The sequence below is a fragment of the Halyomorpha halys genome, unplaced genomic scaffold (genome assembly GCF_000696795.3).
Source record: "Halyomorpha halys isolate HHAL.00 unplaced genomic scaffold, Hhal_1.1 Scaffold360.1, whole genome shotgun sequence".
In the NCBI taxonomy this organism is placed as follows: domain Eukaryota; kingdom Metazoa; phylum Arthropoda; class Insecta; order Hemiptera; family Pentatomidae; genus Halyomorpha; species Halyomorpha halys.
This window is the reverse complement of record NW_027110685.1, coordinates 190,029-209,196: the sequence shown is the minus strand read 5'-3', so window position 1 is coordinate 209,196 and position 19,168 is coordinate 190,029. Positions and strand designations below refer to the sequence as shown.

At 32.4% G+C, this 19,168-nt stretch overlaps 1 protein-coding gene across 1 annotated transcript in view; it reads right to left on the bottom strand.

Annotated features, from left to right (window-relative positions):
• LOC106681699 (beta-alanyl-bioamine nonribosomal peptide synthetase ebony) overlaps positions 1–19,168 on the bottom strand; it is a gene marked incomplete in the record, with an annotated part of 42,594 nt that overhangs the window by 5,031 nt on the left and 18,395 nt on the right. Inside the window, 13 exon segments of the mRNA XM_014422157.3 lie at positions 459–633; positions 1,288–1,428; positions 4,396–4,521; positions 7,763–7,913; positions 7,996–8,202; positions 9,647–9,731; positions 11,858–11,959; positions 13,072–13,268; positions 14,146–14,316; positions 14,399–14,603; positions 14,762–14,836; positions 14,945–15,180; positions 17,420–17,587. Of these exon segments, the coding sequence (XP_014277643.1) occupies positions 459–633; positions 1,288–1,428; positions 4,396–4,521; positions 7,763–7,913; positions 7,996–8,202; positions 9,647–9,731; positions 11,858–11,959; positions 13,072–13,268; positions 14,146–14,316; positions 14,399–14,603; positions 14,762–14,836; positions 14,945–15,180; positions 17,420–17,587 (2,039 nt within the window).

Genomic DNA, 19,168 nt, shown 5'->3' with positions numbered 1-19,168 from the left:
TGCCAAGACTCCCATTGGAGTTCTATACTGCCTAACCATGGTTGGGGGTCAAAGTTCTTCATTTTGTGGGACCGCCACTCAATGAAAAAAGTCAATGTCCCAGGCCGGACTCGAACCGGCACCGCCAATAGACATCAAATTGGTAAGACTGTGTCTTAACCACTGAGCTATGGGCGGCCCTATTGACAGATGTTGAGCAGGTTAAGGGTCTTGTGGGGATTTACTATCTTTAGTTGATGTGTTATTTATGTGCTGTATTATATCTGTGTTTATGTGAAATGTGCTATATTTTATCTGTGATATTGTGCTTTATGTCCTGTTGATTAAATAGTATTAATTACTTATTCAAAATTCTTTGCTTCATCATTTTTATTGAATTGGTAGGACCAACGAATTTTGCAATTATTATTAAATTTTTTTTAAAAAGATATAGTATTAATTGATAATTTGACAATTACCTTTGTTAGAGGGCTGGTATTTGTTGTGAAGATGCCGATGAAGTTGTTCTGCCTTGCGATCTCTATTGTCTTCAATTCCATTGCCAAACTTAATTTAATGTTCTCCTTGGGATTCAGCCTCAGATCAGTGGCCAGCATAGTGCTATGCATTATTTTACCTTCCGGAAGCACTGCCCTTTTAATTAACATGATTGATAAAAACAAATCAGAACATGAACCGATATTTATAAACTATTAAAAAAAATATATATATTAGAAGTGATAGTTTTTGTTATTCATTGATTGATGTGGTAATGGCTCTGATGGGACAGTGGTTTGTTCTGACAAATTGTATACAACACCCTTGTAAGCACACTTTTACTCCAGTTCCATAACTGTCTCTTCCCCTTTTACAATATAAAATTTTTCCTTCTAGACTTGACCTGTGTTATCCCCCTCCCACTGTTTCAATTTGGTCTTGCTTCACGAAATTAATTTACTTCGTATAATTTTTTTTTTTCTTGAATTGTAGAACTTCAGTAAAGAAGATTCACTTCAAAAACTTGGTCTGAAATTGCAAAGTTGGGTTTACCGTTGAAGATTGATAAAGTGAAGCTTCTTTGAAATCCCAAGGGCCTTTATATCACCATATACTTACATAAATTTAGAATACACTAATACAGAACCAAGATATGAAATTACACAGATGTGTAAATAAAATTTCAAATAAAAATGAAAGCTGAAATGTTTAATGAATATTAAATTTGTAATTTGTGGTGTTTAACTTGTTAGTAATTGTAACATAAAATGTTCATTATGGGTAGTAATGTTATATAAACATAATACTCACCTTAGTGGGATTTCCATGTAATCAGCAAACTCATTCACATATTCATAATTTGATTGTAGCTTGAAAGGTGTTAGATCGAGGATATTCATTAGTAGCATGCAGCCGATTACTTCATTGGTGTTAGCGTCCTTTGTGACAAAACTGAAATCAGTGCTCACAATAATTTTTCATAATTTTATATGAAATAACAAATAGGTATAACGCAGCCAAGATAAGTTTGCCTTTAGGGGAAGGGAACTCATGCACCTCCACCCTTTCTTCTTCCCCCCTCCACATGATAACAAACGCCTTCTACTGGGAACAAACCAAGAGGCAGTCCGGAACTAGGTATCACCCAACCAGTTTGGGATTAGATGGGTATTTGGAACACATTTATCCCCTATTCTTGGTCTCCTTAGTTACAAATGCGGGAGGCTACTAGTTTCTTTAGGTTATCCTTTATCTTTGACTGGTACTGTTTCTTATTGATTCTTGTGTTACTGTGTGAACAAATATATTGATAGCTCTGTTCTTAGATACTATTTAAGCATGCAGAATCATCCAAAAAGTCATTTTTGAGATTTCATAATATTCAGAAAAAAACAACCTTTATTTTAGTTTAAATTTGTTGTGAAACAGTTAATGCAACACTTTAATTCATTTTAATGTTTTAAAATGTAGTATATTTGGTCCTAGAATGAGATTAACTAAAAGGACTGATAAAGTTAATTAAAAGGACTGATAAATGCAGTAATTTATAGTATACATATTTATATGTAATAATGTATAATTTGTTTCAGAATAACATAATAGGAGGGTAAGAAAAAAAAAAAAAAGACACTGTCAGTAAACGGTTCCGAGCTTGGTATTGGGTAACAGTCTTCTAGACAGTCAGAGAAATGGTGCTGCCTCCATGGAATGCCAAAATGTTATTTTCATACAATTTATTATTCATTACCTGGAGTACTCCCTCCCTCTTAATTTGTTTCAAAATCAGAATACGTTTTACTTTCAGATTCTGAATCTGAGTCACACAGTGAAATAATAAAGTAGTCAGTCAAATCATCAGTCAAGTTTTCAATTTAGTTTCAATTCATTGTGTTCATGTCGTCATGATATTCCCCATCTTTAAGGTGGAATTGAAAAGTTAATAATGCTCCTGGGATGAAAACGTTTTCAGACCCTGCATGAACAATTATCATCCTGGTTCCCTTGTTAACTTTTTTTTAAAAGCTAGACTGAGTTCTATCAGTCCAGATAAAATTGTTTGTGTTTGTTGAATGAACCAAATTGGGCCATTTATTAGTTGGAGTTGCAAGATAGAGTTTATCACCCCTCTCTACAGCTTCATACTCTTATATAATGTTTTCAAATTATGTTTCGAGATACCAGTAGCCTGGGAAACTCTTTCCATAATTGAGGAATGAATTTAAGTACGCTCATGATCACGTTTCTGGTTTGAGAGTTTTCCCTCTACCCTGTTTACTTGCCATGGTAAACTTAAAAAAACTGGTATAAAGAATTTCTATTTCTAAAGTTGTAGAAGTAGATCGAGGAGAGGAAAGGAAAGGTAGTCTATCAACTGAGTAAGTCTGTTCCAACAACCATTTCTGACTGTTCAGAACTGTAGGGATCATGAACTGTACAGTCAGGAGTGGTTGAACAGACCTAGTGGTGAGAAGAGTGGGGGAGGGGAGTTGGCAGGGAACGTTTGCTACGTCGCGCATCACCCCTCTCCCTTTCTCACAGGCAAACTCATCTTGGTTGCACTATACTTGATGTTTTGTGGGGGTAAAAATAATTTTTCTGGCAGCATTTCGATACCAAGCTGGTAGAATATTTTATCTTTTGAGGCTACCCATGAATTGACCCAATTTTTGTTAAGCACTGCTGAGGCAGACCATGTTTCATCAACCAGAACAAGTGATGATTGGGAGGGGCAATGTCCGATGAATAGGGCAGGTGGGGTAGGACTTCCCAATGAAATATTTCCAAATACATTATATCCAGCATCGCAATTTGAGGACAAGCATTATCATGTAAGAAAATAATTTTGCTGTGTCTAGAGTAGTGATGGACATGTGACAATAACTAATGGAACGTGATGGACAATAACTGTCATGACTTGACACGTTTTTCCATGAGTGTTTGGCTTAATATCATTAATGGCGTTTGGTAGAGATCTCCAGCAATGATTTCGCTTGGTTTAAGCAACTCATAATACCAGGCACCAAGCTGACCCCACTAAATACACAGTAATTTTTTTTTTTTTATGAGTTTAAACTTGGACACTCAGGAGTTCAAGCTGATAAAAACATTACCATGACATTTGGGGAAAGGTATTGTAATGGATGGACCATTCAACAGTGGTTTGAAAAGTTTTTGGTTGGTGACACAGTTTTGGATAACCAACTTAGAGGAAGCCCTCTACCAGCATTTGATGACGATAAACTTAGGTTGAAATTTACATCCAGAAAATTTTTTGGTTTCTGAGTGGTAGTCAATGGCAGCAATAATTCATTTTTCCTTTTACTCTGAGGTGAAATCATCACATCCACATCTTGCTGCAGTGATATTGAAATAATGCATCAAAAACTTGTCAAAAACATTTGTTAATCAGAAGGGACCTTTATTCTTATACAACAACCCTTTGATGTTTCATGTTGTTTTTCATTTTTGGGATTGAAAAGTTGATAACACATTAGGGAAAATTGATAGAAAATAAGGGTAAATATTTTGGACTAAAATGTTTTGATTTCATAAAGTCATTTTAGTACATATCCTTTCCTTTGAAGAAAACTGACATGAACCCAATAAGCAAGACATTAATAATTAAAACTGATATTTGCTTCTAAATCATAGATTATTTTTCTGGTAGCTATAATACCGGTACCTGGTACTCAGTACTTTAACTTTTGTTACTACCTAGGTTAGGGGATTATTGCGATCGGGTTAAATTTTGGATATGCAGTTTTTGACAGATCTATGTGTTTCAGAGCCCTGGATTATAAAGTATGGCATTGTCAAGTATTTAGCAAAGATACAGCATATTGATGCTTGTACAAGAAACTTAGTTATTAAATGGAATTGACATTTTAATTATTAATTCTATTAACCAATTATAGTTACCTGAGTGGATTCTTAATAAACATAGGCCACATAATATCAAGGAGTTCAATATAATCATCCTTCTCCACTGGAGGGTCCATAAATATTTCAATGTATGATTTATTATAGAAACTCTCTGTAATGAGTCTATAACAATTATGCATTTCTTCATTATTTAATTAAGGGTATACAATTTTATTTATTCATTTTCATGAAAAAAAACAACAGAAAAAAAACCTTATATAAAAGGAAGATTGTCTCGCCAAATTATAATGTGGTCAATATAACTCAAAGTACAAATATAATATAATGTGGTCAATATAACTCAAAGTACAAATATAATATAATGTGGTCAAAATAAGTAATTAAATTATTTATTGTAAGCCAATGTTTCGCCTCAGTTTGCAGGGTTTCATCGGGGCTAAAAAAGATACAAACAACGATAAGAATATAGTACTTACTAAAAGATAAAAAATAAGGGGAATAAGAATAAAATAAAGGTAAAAAAAATAATAATAAAGTAATATTATGTCACAAATTTCTTTTTTTCTTTACCTTTATTCTGTTTTAATTTCCCTTATTTTCTGTCTTTTAGTGACTAATATATTGTTTTATCTCTCTTTTATCTACTTTTTTATTTGTTTTTTTTTTTTTTCTGTTTCCATCAATTGTCTAATACTATACTAATTGTAGTGAGGAGAGCAAGAAATTCAGCTCCAATCCACCAGAGTAGCAGCACCTTGAGCCTCACCAAAGCTCTCAAATTTATACATTATTTTCTTTTATAAAAACATATTATTAATTTTTGAATTTACTACTGAGCAATGTCGATAAAATAATAAATAAACGATGATAAAATAACGCACGAAACTACCTCAAGCAGATAATAAAAGACTGATTCTCTGTCACAGCCGTATGAACTAGGCCTATAAATAAGGGTCTTAAAGAATCCTTAATTGAACACAGAAGAACACAGATCCATAGCCTCTACTTGAGATGGTTTCGGTTTATAGCCAATCCTGATTTCTAAATGGTTGTTATTTTTTGTCCACCCTTCATATGATATCTCTCCTGTACCTGTTATCCTTTTGTAAGCTCCAGCGGCTAGGAAGGCACCTTCCTGCATGACTCTGGCGGCTAGCTACCCTCTAGGTCTATATACCTCCCTTGTGTTTATCTGAATAATACCCGGTAGGACGAGGTTACCATCCTCTGAGATGTAGCGGTTATTACCCATTGGTTTCATCCTAAGTCACCTTCCTTGTCAACTATCTTTATTAACTGGAAATGCATTGTTGAGGCCTTCGGGACAAGCAAAATAATCAAGAAAATAACCCACCTCAACAACCTTTTGTAATTGTTGTTTATTAATACTTTTCTCTGAACATCCTGTTTTTATTTTCTTTAATTTATTTAAAGAATTTTCATATAAATTCACATATTTTAAATCATTTTTAGCCATACCTTAGTTTACATTTATTTCTTGTGAGTTTACTGACCAAACTGACCATTAACCAGTAGGTCCACTAATTATTACATTAGAAGTAGTTAAATCTTATCAACGTTTTCATGTACTGCTTGATTTTAATTATTCATAGTCTTATTAACATATTGTATTTTGAAAATACCCACTGTAAATTGAGAAAAATGTTTAATCAATAATAGCAATTATGATATATAAAATTATATAGAAATTAAAGATATAATCGATCAAAGTGGAATTGGAAAATAGTGAAGAGAATAACATAATATAAACTAAGTTTTGACATAAAAAAATTGTTCACCAATCTTCTATATTGAAGATTGCATCAAGACTGTTGAAGGTATTGGAATATCGTTAGTGAAAATACAAAAATTAAATTATGATTATAGAAGGAATAAAATTATATATAAATAGTAAATATTTTAAAATCAACTATGACTTCTGTTGGCATCTAAGTGGATTATTAACGATCGTTGATTAATAAATTATTTGTTATCCTAAGCATAAGTTTTCTAAACAAATTATTAGATGAGCGATTGATATGTTGGAAATAAAACCTATGATTATGATAAATTATTGGAGCCATTCGCATCACACAGAAAAGTGAAAAATAGGTTCTTATCACCAAATGTTTTTCAAGAACTCCCCAACAATTATAATATGCGGTTTGGTGATAAATGCCTAAGTGAAAATTTTTGGACTATAACAGAAATAGTTTGTAACATGATACTAAATTGATGTTTTAATCATCCAAGACATCAAATTTTAAATACTACAAAGACAGAAGACTACCATACAGTATCCTTTAATAATGTTGCTCTTAACTGCAAAACATATTTGTAGAACAGATCCGCTACCCTGGACTGCATCTGGAGAAATGACTTGGAATCCTCATACGACTGAAAAGACAGGAAACTGCACTATTACAGCAATCTATCTAAACTTCCAATCCATTACAAAAGACTGATGTACATGACTGTTATAAGGCCAATCTGGACATATGGAGTTGAGCTTTGAAACTCCAATAAACCTTTGAATTCCTATCATATCCAATCCTTACAATCCAAACTCTTTCATAAAATCCTCAATGCTCCTTACTTTGTCACAAATAAAATCATACATAAAGACCGTAATGTTCCATATGTAACCGATCTAGCCCAAACCAGACATCATTCCTTCCATTATAAACTCCCTAACCACCCAAATCCACTAGTTTCTAACCTTGCTTCCTCATCCATTCCTGACAATCTTCTGAGGTGTCTGAAAATAAGATGGCCTTGAGACCTTCTAATGTAAAAACGTTATTAGAGTGCTACCAATGGGTAGTTTCTTTACACGCCTGTATATCACTCCATTATAAATTTACAGCAAATTTACTAAATGTACAGTTGTAAATTTTAATAAAGATATATAAAAAAAATATAGAGTCCAGGATTATATAATGATGAACTAGGTATACATATTACTAATGTGAAAAATAAAATATATGTTATTTATGAAATTAATTGAAAATAATGAATACACATGGAGTCTACTATAAATATAAAAAATTAAAATTTTTATTATTGGCTTTCCTTCATTATGTATACCCCGATGAAGCTTTGCAACATGGCACAAAGCATTAGCTCATAAATAGTTTATTTGCTCCTTGAGTTATTTTGATCGCACCATTCCATTGATAAGATGTCAAATAATTAAGGTAAACACATAAAAATGTATCAAATAATTGGTTTTTCTCAATTTATATACTGATAATTATCAATGTGTAAATATTGATACTTACAATATGTTAGTAAAATTATGAGTTTTTTCCTTGAAAATGAAAGAATAATAATCAATATGTATTTCAATTTTTATGAGACTCAATGAAAATATTTATTGACTTAAATCAACTTGCATAATTACCTGTAAATTTCTGGTTTATTTTTTTCAGAAATTTGATCAAATTTGTAATTATTTAAGTCAATTTCATTGCTATTTGTAATCGCATTTATATTCAAAGTCATCTTATTTACAATATCTAATAATGTTTCTGAACTGATGAAATCAGATATACCTATTAACATTAAAAATTTATATAAATCACAAATAATTCTGTATAATAAGATCTACTTCAAGGCTTTAAGACTGCTACTTACTAATATTATATCCCGCTTCACTCAGCTTGGCAACTGTTAACACTGAGTTGAGTGAATTTCCTCCAATGTTGTAGAAGCTTGCCTTTGGTGTGAGTTTTGATGTGGTGGGAGGCAATAATGATGATATCGTTGACAACAGGCATCTCATTGCTGGTTTCTTTTCATCAGGTAGACCCTTGAGGTCGAATTCCATTCCATTGGTAAATTCTGTTTTGGCAAGTAAAATTATGATAAGTTTCTTTACTATTCGAATCAGAATATTTATAGTTCATGACTATTCTTTCATTATAAATGTCAAGTGGCTATGAATGGGCAGTCCATCTCTCAACCTCTGATTATTTTGAGGTATGGATCCTTCCCATGGCTTTTCCTATTTTGTAACCTCACCGAGTGTGAACTTGATGAAGATGACGTTACTCTCTTAGCGCACAAAATCACTTACTTATAAATCCCTTATCTCTGTATTACGTTATGATGCTGAAACATGGATACTTAAAAATATAGATCAATAGGTTCTTAGAAGGGTCTTTGAGTGGACGATTATGAAAAAAATCTTTGGTCCTATCTATGTACAAGGCACCTGATGCATAAAGAATAATAAAGAATTAGATGGCCTTAATGAATATGGAGATATTGTGTGATTTATCTAGTCCCGAAGAATCAGCTGGTTTGGAAGGTCACAAGAGAAGCTTTTTCTGTAAAAATAAAGAGAGGACACCCTGGGAAAACCTGGCAAAAGGACCTGGAAGAGGATCTGTTTGGGTTACATTTTTCTCATTTGAGTTACTGGCTGGAGAAGAAGAACTCTGGGTAGGAAGGTGTGTTAAAAGTCCCTCTAGAGAAGTAGAATCTCTCCAAAAACAAGAACATGTTGGCAACAATAGACAGGATAGCTCTGTTTAGGTAACGAGGCTTTTATAATCTTGCCTCTAAAGTGGTGCATGTCTTTAGCAGGAAGGGTGTCTCTTAATCTCATCTAGCTAGAGGATGCTGTAGTGAACAGTTGCAAGAAAGATGGCTCTGCAAGGTTTCGAAGACTCAGTGAGGAAGTATTACAGATAAACTAAATAGCTGGAAACTGATAATCCGGGAGCAAACTACTGAGGGGTGGAACTGAAGATGGTTAACAACCCTGAAGTTATGTTCAGGAAATTTCCCACTATCCCATCCTGATTATTGTCAAAATGGGAATTCCAAGATTACTAGGCCTTGCAAGTCCTTATAGAGTATGGAGGCATTTGGATAGATTTGATTCTCTAATTGTAAATCAGCAACTCAGAGTGTTTTCATAATACTCAATGGATATTATTGGTTTCAAATTAATTTAAAACAACATGTATAAATTTGCAGAGAAAGGGAATAAGTTGATATGTTGAAAAATTATTCTCTTGAGTTATATGTGTTGTAATCATCCATCAAACTTTATGCGCTCTGTGAAGACTTTGTAGATGACAAAAACAATTTTTTTGATAGCTAACATTTATAAACCTAAGGAGAGCATTTTTTTGATTTATCAACTTATTCTCTATGAACATTGAATTGCAAGAATTATAACAATATTTTATTGACAAAAAAGCATGTCTTTCTTGTAATCTTATTTCTAAAGCATTTTAAATTGATTAATAATCATTTAAGATGTTTATTTTCATACTTGCTAATTGACTATAGTGATGAAGGAGATGTTGCCTGTCAATTTTACCGTTGATAAGTAATGGTATCTGGTCCATAATTATCACCTGTAAGAAAATATAAAATAAATTAATTTTAATATTTTTGAAATATTTGGATGCTTAAGTCTCAGTTATTTCTATCCAGTGTTAATCTCAATCCTGTTAACATTTCACTAAATTTAGGAATACAATTTTTATTTGTAGGTTTTCATTAAAATAAACAATTATATTTTTTAATGAAGTAAAAATACAGATCATACCATATCTCACATTGAAGTATGATATTAAGACCAACACTTTAATACTTTAATACGAAATGTGCGATGGGTGGTGTGAGATGTTCTAGTGAATGTTGGGTATAAAAGCTATCTAAATAAGGCATTTATTTGAGGATAAATAGAATATACACTATACAATCACAGATTATTGCACATCTTATATTGTGGTAGCAGGGCCAGAATTAGGACAGAGAGAGCAAATGTGATGCTTACCTTAGGCGCCAAATTTTGAGTTGAATTTTATTTTTAGTTAAGTTAACAAATATTGGTTTCTGCTTTTTGATTGTATTGATCTAACTTTTAAGTCTGCGAAATGTTACTAGCATTGAATTTTAACTGCTTCAAGGAAAATACGATTTGTTATTTCATTATTGTCACATACAAATGTGTATATGTGACATTATGTTAATTTATGTGTAATTATGTAACAATATGGGTATTAAATACTTGTATATATTATCAATAAAAACAATCCATAAAGATTAATAAATTTATTTGTTGAATGTCTGCCAATATAGATGTTTGTTTTTATTGCTCAGATTGAGGCAAGGTATCATTAAATACCTTAGGGGAGTCTTCGAAGACATTTCTACCTGTGTTTCCAGGTTGGTTTAGAGTTTCTATTGGTTCCCATTATTTTATGTTCCTTTTGCACAAGTGGAATAGGGGATGTATTGTAGGATCTTAGATATCCAGCCACAATAAGGTGTGCTCGTGGTTATTTTGAGATAAGCATCCCCTGTGTAGAACCTAACTCTCATGGAGCAAAAGGAGAGGAGACTGGCCCTGCTTAGGGTCACAAAGGCATATAGGATGGTGTCACATTTGGTAGTGCTATTGTTATCTAGAACGATACCCTTGGACCTGATCCTTAAAGAGGATGCACTAAGTACGATGTGGGAGGTTTGGGCTGGAGACACTTCTGGAGGGACTCCTGCAGAGGATTGGTAAGACCCCCAACTAATGGAGAAAAATATTAAGAGAGTATACCATAAAAGAGTGGAAAGGGCAGTAGGTGAGAAGCCAGAAGGGAGCTATCTAGAAGAAATTTTTCCCCACCATCAAATCAAGACTAAAAGCTACATGGATCCTCCCTGACCTCTGCTCCTCCCAGATCCTTACAGGACACGAAGAGTCCAGGAAGAACATCGATCCTTGGTGTCCCACCTGTGGAGTCCCTGAAATAGTAGAGCATGTGAGCATTGAGGAAGACCTGGATCTATCCCATCTGGTGGAAGAAGAGAATTAACCTTTCTTCAGAGAGTTCATCCCAGTGTAGAAGGAGGTGATGATGGGTCTGATGTACTTTAGGTTGGGAAGGGCTCAATCACCTGGCAATGGCAAACCACCATTATAAAATTTTGATGCAGACTGAACCAGAGGGGCTGAATGAACCAAGCTGGGATACTTTGGAGGAGGTACCCAGATGGATGTGGACCAGGAGGACTGGTTCTAAGAGGGGGACACAACTTATAAAGTACAGTCCTATCAGTGAGGCACTCAACCGAGTGCTAGGCTTGCAATTCAATTAAAATTTATAATGGGCCATATAAATTAAATGGCCCACTCCACTCCTCCATTACTAGATAATTAATACATTGTATGTAGATAAAATGTAATAAATAAAATAGTGATTATTGGTATATGAAAGAACTTGTATCTACAGGGTTCACGACCAACCAGAGCGGTGGTTTCCTCTGCTCATACTCAATAAGGTCTGGAGATTGGTTTCCTCTGTTTGAATTATTATTATTATTATAGACTCCATTTTGAGCGATCGAAATTGTGCAGGAATCTGATCCTTCTGACACTCTGGATCTTAGCTCTGTAGACCATCCTTGCTATTATTTCTTCTACTTACCTATTTGTAGATGTAATGTAGTACAATCAAACTCAATAGAAGTTTATACATACCTGTGGAATGGCATATGATGGTAGGCTTTTTGATATCATTTTCTGTATGTCAGCTGGCTCGGTAAGCACATCTTCATTCACTACCACAAATGCAACCAGTTCCTTAAATAAGAAGATGTATCAAACTTTATTTTATGTTCAAATAAAATTTAAAAATTAAAGTAAGATTGTTTCAGATCGGGCATTTCAAAATATTTATTTGGCAATTAAAATAATTATATGTTGATAGATTCTACAAATTTGTCACATTAATGGTTCCATTTTACTTACAAGAGGAAGCTATGCATGTAGGATCACCAATTTCAATGAACATTTTTTTGGTGATACTAGGTTGAAAAATATTAGATGTATGTCCGAGGGTACTAGCCAATGCATCATAGGAGCCAAGAAAAAAATATTTTACATATTTTAAGAAATTTTTTATGTTATCACATACCACGTTTGCTCTGCATGTATTAATTGGTTATTATGTACCAATCGATTTGTTTGCTTGTGTATATTAATTAAATTTTTTTTATCACACTGAATGAGTTTAAGATAGTAATAAAATACAAAAACCAAAAGTCGCTTCAAGTTATCTATACTGAAAAATTTTGTTTAGGAAAAATCAAGTCAGATTTGGTTTTAGCTCCTGTAAAGATATATTGAAAAAATTCAATCAAATGTTTACATTTCTTATTTTAACTATCACAAGCCAATTATAGCAATATTTACTAATAATACAAATGATAATGTAAACTATAGTTCCACGAATGAATAGTATAATTAAATAAAACATTATTTAATAATTATAATGAAATAAGAAAATTAAATTAATTATAATGTATTATATTTTTGACGAATAAATATCTTTATTATTCAAATTTTAATTCATTATTTCATTTCCAGAAGTTTCATTTCTGTCAGTCAGTCCCTAGACTGCCACAATTTTTTTGCATAGAAATTCTGGCAGCAACAGATGCAAATCACCCATGGAAAGTTTTTGAGAGTAATGTTGTATCGCAAATATATGGAGTTGGTGGGGTATATGAAGCTGACAGATGGAAAACGTATAGCAATACAGAGATTGAATGTAATCTTTGTAATGAGAATAGCGTCAACTATATCAAAGCTAGAAGATATTGGCTTATATCACTGGTGAGTACTATTATAGCATTATAACAAAAATTTTATAGCAGTAGTTATACATTTAGTGAGTATTGATTTTTTGATACCTGATCAACCTGGCCAGTGTTGTAGCAGAGAACGACACCTTTTTGAACTTCTTTTAATTTATTGAGAGCTCTTTCTATTTCAGATAAATCCACTCTGTTCCCTTTCACTTTGACCTGTGAGTCAGTTCTCCCTTCATACATCAGGATTCCCTTGTAGACTGAGGCATAATCTCCGGTCTTGAATAAGATTTTATATTCTAGAAAAGTAAAAATTTTTGGTTTGTAAATAGTAATAAGGTTTGCACTCAGCATTGAATTTCATAGCTAAAGATTGCTGGCAAGATCATTAAAGATGTAGCCTTTTTATCAAATTGTCTAGATATATTACTTAATTTTTTTTTCAGTTTTTATTTTTACAAAAAGGAAGTGGGTTAGCTCAGTTGGTTAGGTAATTGATTTCTAACTCTCGAATCTGGATTTGGGTCTGTCTGTGGCAGATGATGATTTATTCTGTTATATCAGTTGTGAATAGACTCCGGGATTGGAAGGCTGTTTTGTGGCACACCCAACCTCTATAATGTGAGTGTCTGATCCTTCAATGGATTAGAAAAAAAAATGGCAGTTAAGTGTTGTCCTGGCAAGATCAGCTCTTTATTTAAATATTGGTCAAGAAGTAGAAAAGCCATAAAAAGTACTGAACCCAAAATCCTACCTGCATTGTAGTGGTATAATTCTTTTATGAATCAACATATCCTAAACGGGCTGAAATTGTTAAAATTTGTATTGTCCGAATTTGTATCTAAGGGCATGACAACATACTTTTTGGACCATACATCATTTAATTTAAACATGTCCCACGTGTCAGGTGGTTTAGGTTATAAGTCATCATGTGGGACAAAAACAAAATAAATAAAAAGAATAAATGGGAGTTATATAGATAATCAAGAAAAACAAGTTAATTAAAAATAATAATGGGAACTGCTGTTAAGAGTTACACAAGGCACTATTGTTTCACAGATCGAACAAACAACACTGACGGATGTTACTTCTTTGAAGTCTTTCTATGGAAGACAACTTAAAGTTAATTTTTATTATAATGTATGACATATTACCTATAATGTATGATATAATTACCTGGATCAACAGTGTAGTAAGTATTCTCAATAAAGCAAAAGGAGTCTCTACCATTAAGATAGCCCGGAGCTACATGCTTGCCTGCTACATACAACTCTCCGATCTCTCCACTATTCACCTGCCTCATTTGTGCATCAAGCAGGTATAGAATTGTATTATCAACAGGGATACCTGAAAAATTTATTAAAAGATTATTATTCATTATCAAGATGTGTCATTGTAATATTTACTTGCTTGTTCTATGTAAACATACCAATTGGTACTTTTCCGTTGACCTCAACATCTTGCTTTCTTTCCATTACATGATAGCTGATATCAGCCATGGTCTCTGTGCTTCCATAAAAATTGCCTAGCACATGTGATCCACCATTTCTCTCAGACCAGTCAAAGAACTCATTGGCTAGGGAGCATGATATGGTTTCACCACCGCATACCCACATTTTCAAGTGCTTCAAGCTCTAAACCAAAATGTTTTAATATTGGTTACTTCTATTCATTTATATTTTTTTACCGTACTACAGTTTATTTCAATAACAGTATCAGATAAATAATTTGCTAACCTTGTAATTATTTATAGCTAAGATAATTTTAGAATAAATTAAGCTTTGGTACTTACACTGTTGTCATTTGTTATTTTTAAATATTTGAGAATCATATTGAGAAGTGATGGTACTAATACAATTCTATTAACCTGAAAATTATGACAATGTTACTTTTACTGTTTTCATGGTGATTTATGCTAGGATAATCAACAAGGTAAAGGAAATTTACTAATGTAGTTTCCAAATGTTTAACTCACTTTGTATTTATTTAAAAGAGATATCAGAAGTTGAGGATTGGAGCTTATACCTCTTTGTAAAACCAACACAGGCAGTGGATATTGTGGGTTTAACAATGGCGCCCAAATCTCTGCGATTGAGTCTATGAAAGTAATAGAAGACTTGAAGCAACAGGTTTCCTCTTCTTTGCTAAATGGAAATCGTCTCCACTGCCACTCTAATCTATTCAAAAGTGAGGAGCTCTTGATCCTCACTCCTGAAATCATACAAATAATAAACTACATTGTATGATTAAGTTTAATGAAATAATGAGTTTCCAAATAAGCTATTGTTTGTACTCACACAAATAATGGTATCAATTTTATATATAATATTTCAAATTAATTAATTTATAAGAGCATGATACCAAGATAAAAGACATATACAGTGGGTTATTACAGGCAGAATTGAAAAAGAAAGCCTCTTGAATCTTTTAAATGGTAAAAAGTAAATTGCTGGTCAATGTTTTCACAATTCAGGTGTTGTGAGGCCCGAAAAACATAAGATCATGTAAATGTATAGCTGAGAAAGTATATCTCACAACAGCAATCTAAAAGAATAACCTAATAGAGGTAGAAGATTAGTTCAAAACAGTCTAACAATAGTCTTAAACTTATATTATTCCTTTTTAGAATGTTGGTTTGAGATGTGGTTTATCAGTGCTCTTATATGGTCTTATGTTTTTCTGTTCGGATGATGTCTTAATTAATAATTATTAACTTAATAAGTTGTCTCTTTAAGTAATCACTACTATTTGAGAGATTCAAGGCTTCTAGTATATAATGATTGACAATTACATAAGGTTGATTGAAGCATATAATTTTCTTTTTACATACATAATATAATTTTTTTGAAATTTCTAAATGAATTTTCGACAATGAACTTTTGTTTATGTTTTGAGTGTTTATTTAAACATATAATATAACCAAATATTTACAAAGTTTTTAAATTGCAATTTCAAAACATAAAAAAGTCTTATATAAATTTCTTTTATATGTAACAGTTAATTAAAAATCATATTCTTTTACCTACTCATCTCTGTTAATCAGTTGTTTTTAAATAAAGAAATACATTTTTATAATCCGAGCCATTCAGAACTATTACAGTTTCCAACAAATTTAGTTGTTGTTTTTCTAAAAATGACGTTCTGAATTCCTTTAATACTGGACAAACTGCTATAAAATGAAATGTATCTTCCATTCATGTTACAAAAGGACCAGAGTCCTCGTTTATCCTGCCATGGTTGTTTAAATTTAGGAGCTCACTTCTTGCTGAGTAATGTAGAGATTATACTCCTCATAAAAATAACGACAGTTGTAATCTAACTTAGCATGTATTTTGAGGTATTATGCTGATCTTGCCCTTGTAATGTATTCATCAAATTTCTCTTGTTTAATTGTTTCCAGTTAATCATTTTTATGTTTTTTCAACTACTTTAGTAGTCCCATTTTTGAGAAAAAAGTGCAAAAATTTCTCCTTATTTTTCCTTGATGGCTTTTCAATGACTGATCCAGTTATTATATCTGGGAGGAATAGGTGATCCATTTGTAATCAAGAAGGTCAACCTTTTTTATTAAGTTTGCAATTTTTTTGAACTCCTGAAATTCTTTCTGTTCCTATGATTGTATAGCAGATCATAAATATAACATTATCGATAACTTAACAATGTAAGTTTAAATGACTGTAAGAGTTTTCAAAAGGTATAGTGTTAGTAATATCATTAATAAGGCATAATGTATTCATATTAATGTAATATATTTTTTTATAATAAAAGGAAGATGGTCTTGATGCAGTAAAAGAAAAAAAAACTTAAATAGTCATAAAACTATTTAATTTAAGCGAACTTTTTGCCCCACATTGGCTCACATTAAATAGTTTTTTTTTTTTTTTACCGCACCCGGACCATTCTTAATTGATCTTTCAGATTTTTTTTTTTTTTTTTTTCGGTTGGCTCCATAGTCCTTGTAGATCTTTGGCGCCCGAACCAGCCTTCTCCATGCCTGCTCATCTTGGGCTACTGCTTTCCAGTTTTCTGCATGAAGTTCTTTCTTATCTTTGTTAATTCTGTCTATCCATCTGGTTTTTGGCCTCTCACGTGGTCTCTTGCCTACTATACTGACATTCATTGTTGTTGATGTTTTGCTTCGAGCCACATGTCCCGCCCATCCTTAACGCCTTCATAACGTTGACCTGTTTCTGCAAGCAGTTCATTGTTAGTTCTTCTCCTCCATGTGTTAAGGCTCTGATCCCAGATCGCTCCTGTAATTGTATGGAGGACTTTCTTTTCAAAACTCTCGATTCTGCTTTCTATGGCACCTATTATATTAATATAACATATTATAAATATAAATGTTTTTATATTTATACAATTATTGATTTTTATTAAATTATTAATAACATTGATATATCTAAATAGTAATAATTATCAAGAGAGAGCAAAATGCTTATGTAATTACCTTTTGGGAGGCCAGTACTTCCTGAAGTGTACAAAATGATTTCAATAGGATCATATCTATTGGGGTACTGTTCTCCACTAGACAGGGGCCCATCGGTCAGATCTTCGGAGATATGCTCAAGAGAAGTCCAACTGATTTCGTTAGCATTGGGAAACAAGTCTTCCGTATCTGAAAGGGTTATGTTTATCATAACAATTCAAGACATACATTCATGGTTAAATTTAAAAATTATATGATCGTGCTTGCGTTTGTGTCTAAGTAAAATACTGATCAACTGATTAGTATTTGAGTAATAGAATAATAACTAAAATATCGTTATTATTATTTAATTTTTGTGGAGATGCATTTCCTCTGGTTATGATATAGAAGAGCATCATTTGTTGCTAGGGAAAACTTGAATCAGTTAAGCTTTGCAATTTTTATGTGCTGTGAGAGATTTTTTTTTTATTTCCAAAAATCTTGTGTACAGATCACACAACTTTCAATTACCACCTTTCATAGGTTCCAAAGTTTTTTTTTTGGATTGGTAGGCTCATGTTAAAGTTATGGCTATTTTTCAAAAAAAAAAAAAAATCTAAAGATCAGGAAAGTTTGAAAATTATTACTTATTTATTTTTTATATCTTTAATCAAATTTACAACTATACGTAATGATACATCCATTAAATTTGTGTGTAGAGAAACTACCCATTGGTAGCACTCTAATAACGTTTTTACATTAGAAGGTTTCAAGGCCATCTTCTTTTCAGACACCTCAAAAGATTGTCAGGAATGGATGAGGAAGCAAGGTTAGAAACTAGTGAGTTTGGGTGTTTAGGGAGTTTATAATGGAATGAATGATGTCTGGTTTGGGCTAGACCGGTTACATATGGAACATTAAGGTCTTTATGTATGATTTTATTTGTGATAAAGTAAGGAGCATTGAGGATTTTATCAAGAATTTTGGATTGTAAGGGTTGGATAAGATAGGAATTCGAAGGTTTAGTGGAGTTTCAAAGCTCAACTCTGTATGCCCCGATTGGCCTTATTACAGTCATGTAGATCAGTCTTTGTAAAGAGCAACATTATTAAAGGATACTGTAGAGCAGTCGATGGGTTTATGACGAAGGGTAAAGGTGATTTGATGGGATTTATTTTAATCCTCCAATTATGACACCTTTCTTCGAGGGTTGTGGTATGCGATTGGAGAGTTTGGGGTGGAATTAAAGGATTATTATTAACTGCGAGCACACACGTCATCGTGGTGAGGGTAATGTTAGGATTGATTAAGATCCGAAAATTATGAACAAACAATTTTTACTTTTTTGTTGCTATAAAAATTCTTAAATATAGGCCAGAAAAAACAAAACAACATAAATAAAAAAAAAATATTTATTCATGAGGATGTTTCGACCTGAGTTTCAGGTCTTCATCAGGGCTATAGAACAAAAAGAAATGACAACCATCATTCAGAGAAACATAAAATTGGAAAAAAAATATTATACTACAAATTTGGAATTATACAAAATATGGAACAAATAAATAAAGTTGATTGATACCATGAAATTAGATGGTAGTAGATTGATAACAGTGAAAGATGAAATAAAATAATAGATAGGTGAGAAGAGGTGTACACGATAAGATACTCATATGTAAATAGTGTCTATAAAACTGAAAAAACAATTTTTAATCCACATATTGAACAATATGAAAGAAAATGAAATATATGATACAATGGGTGAGTGACTTATGTATGAATAACAATGTGAAT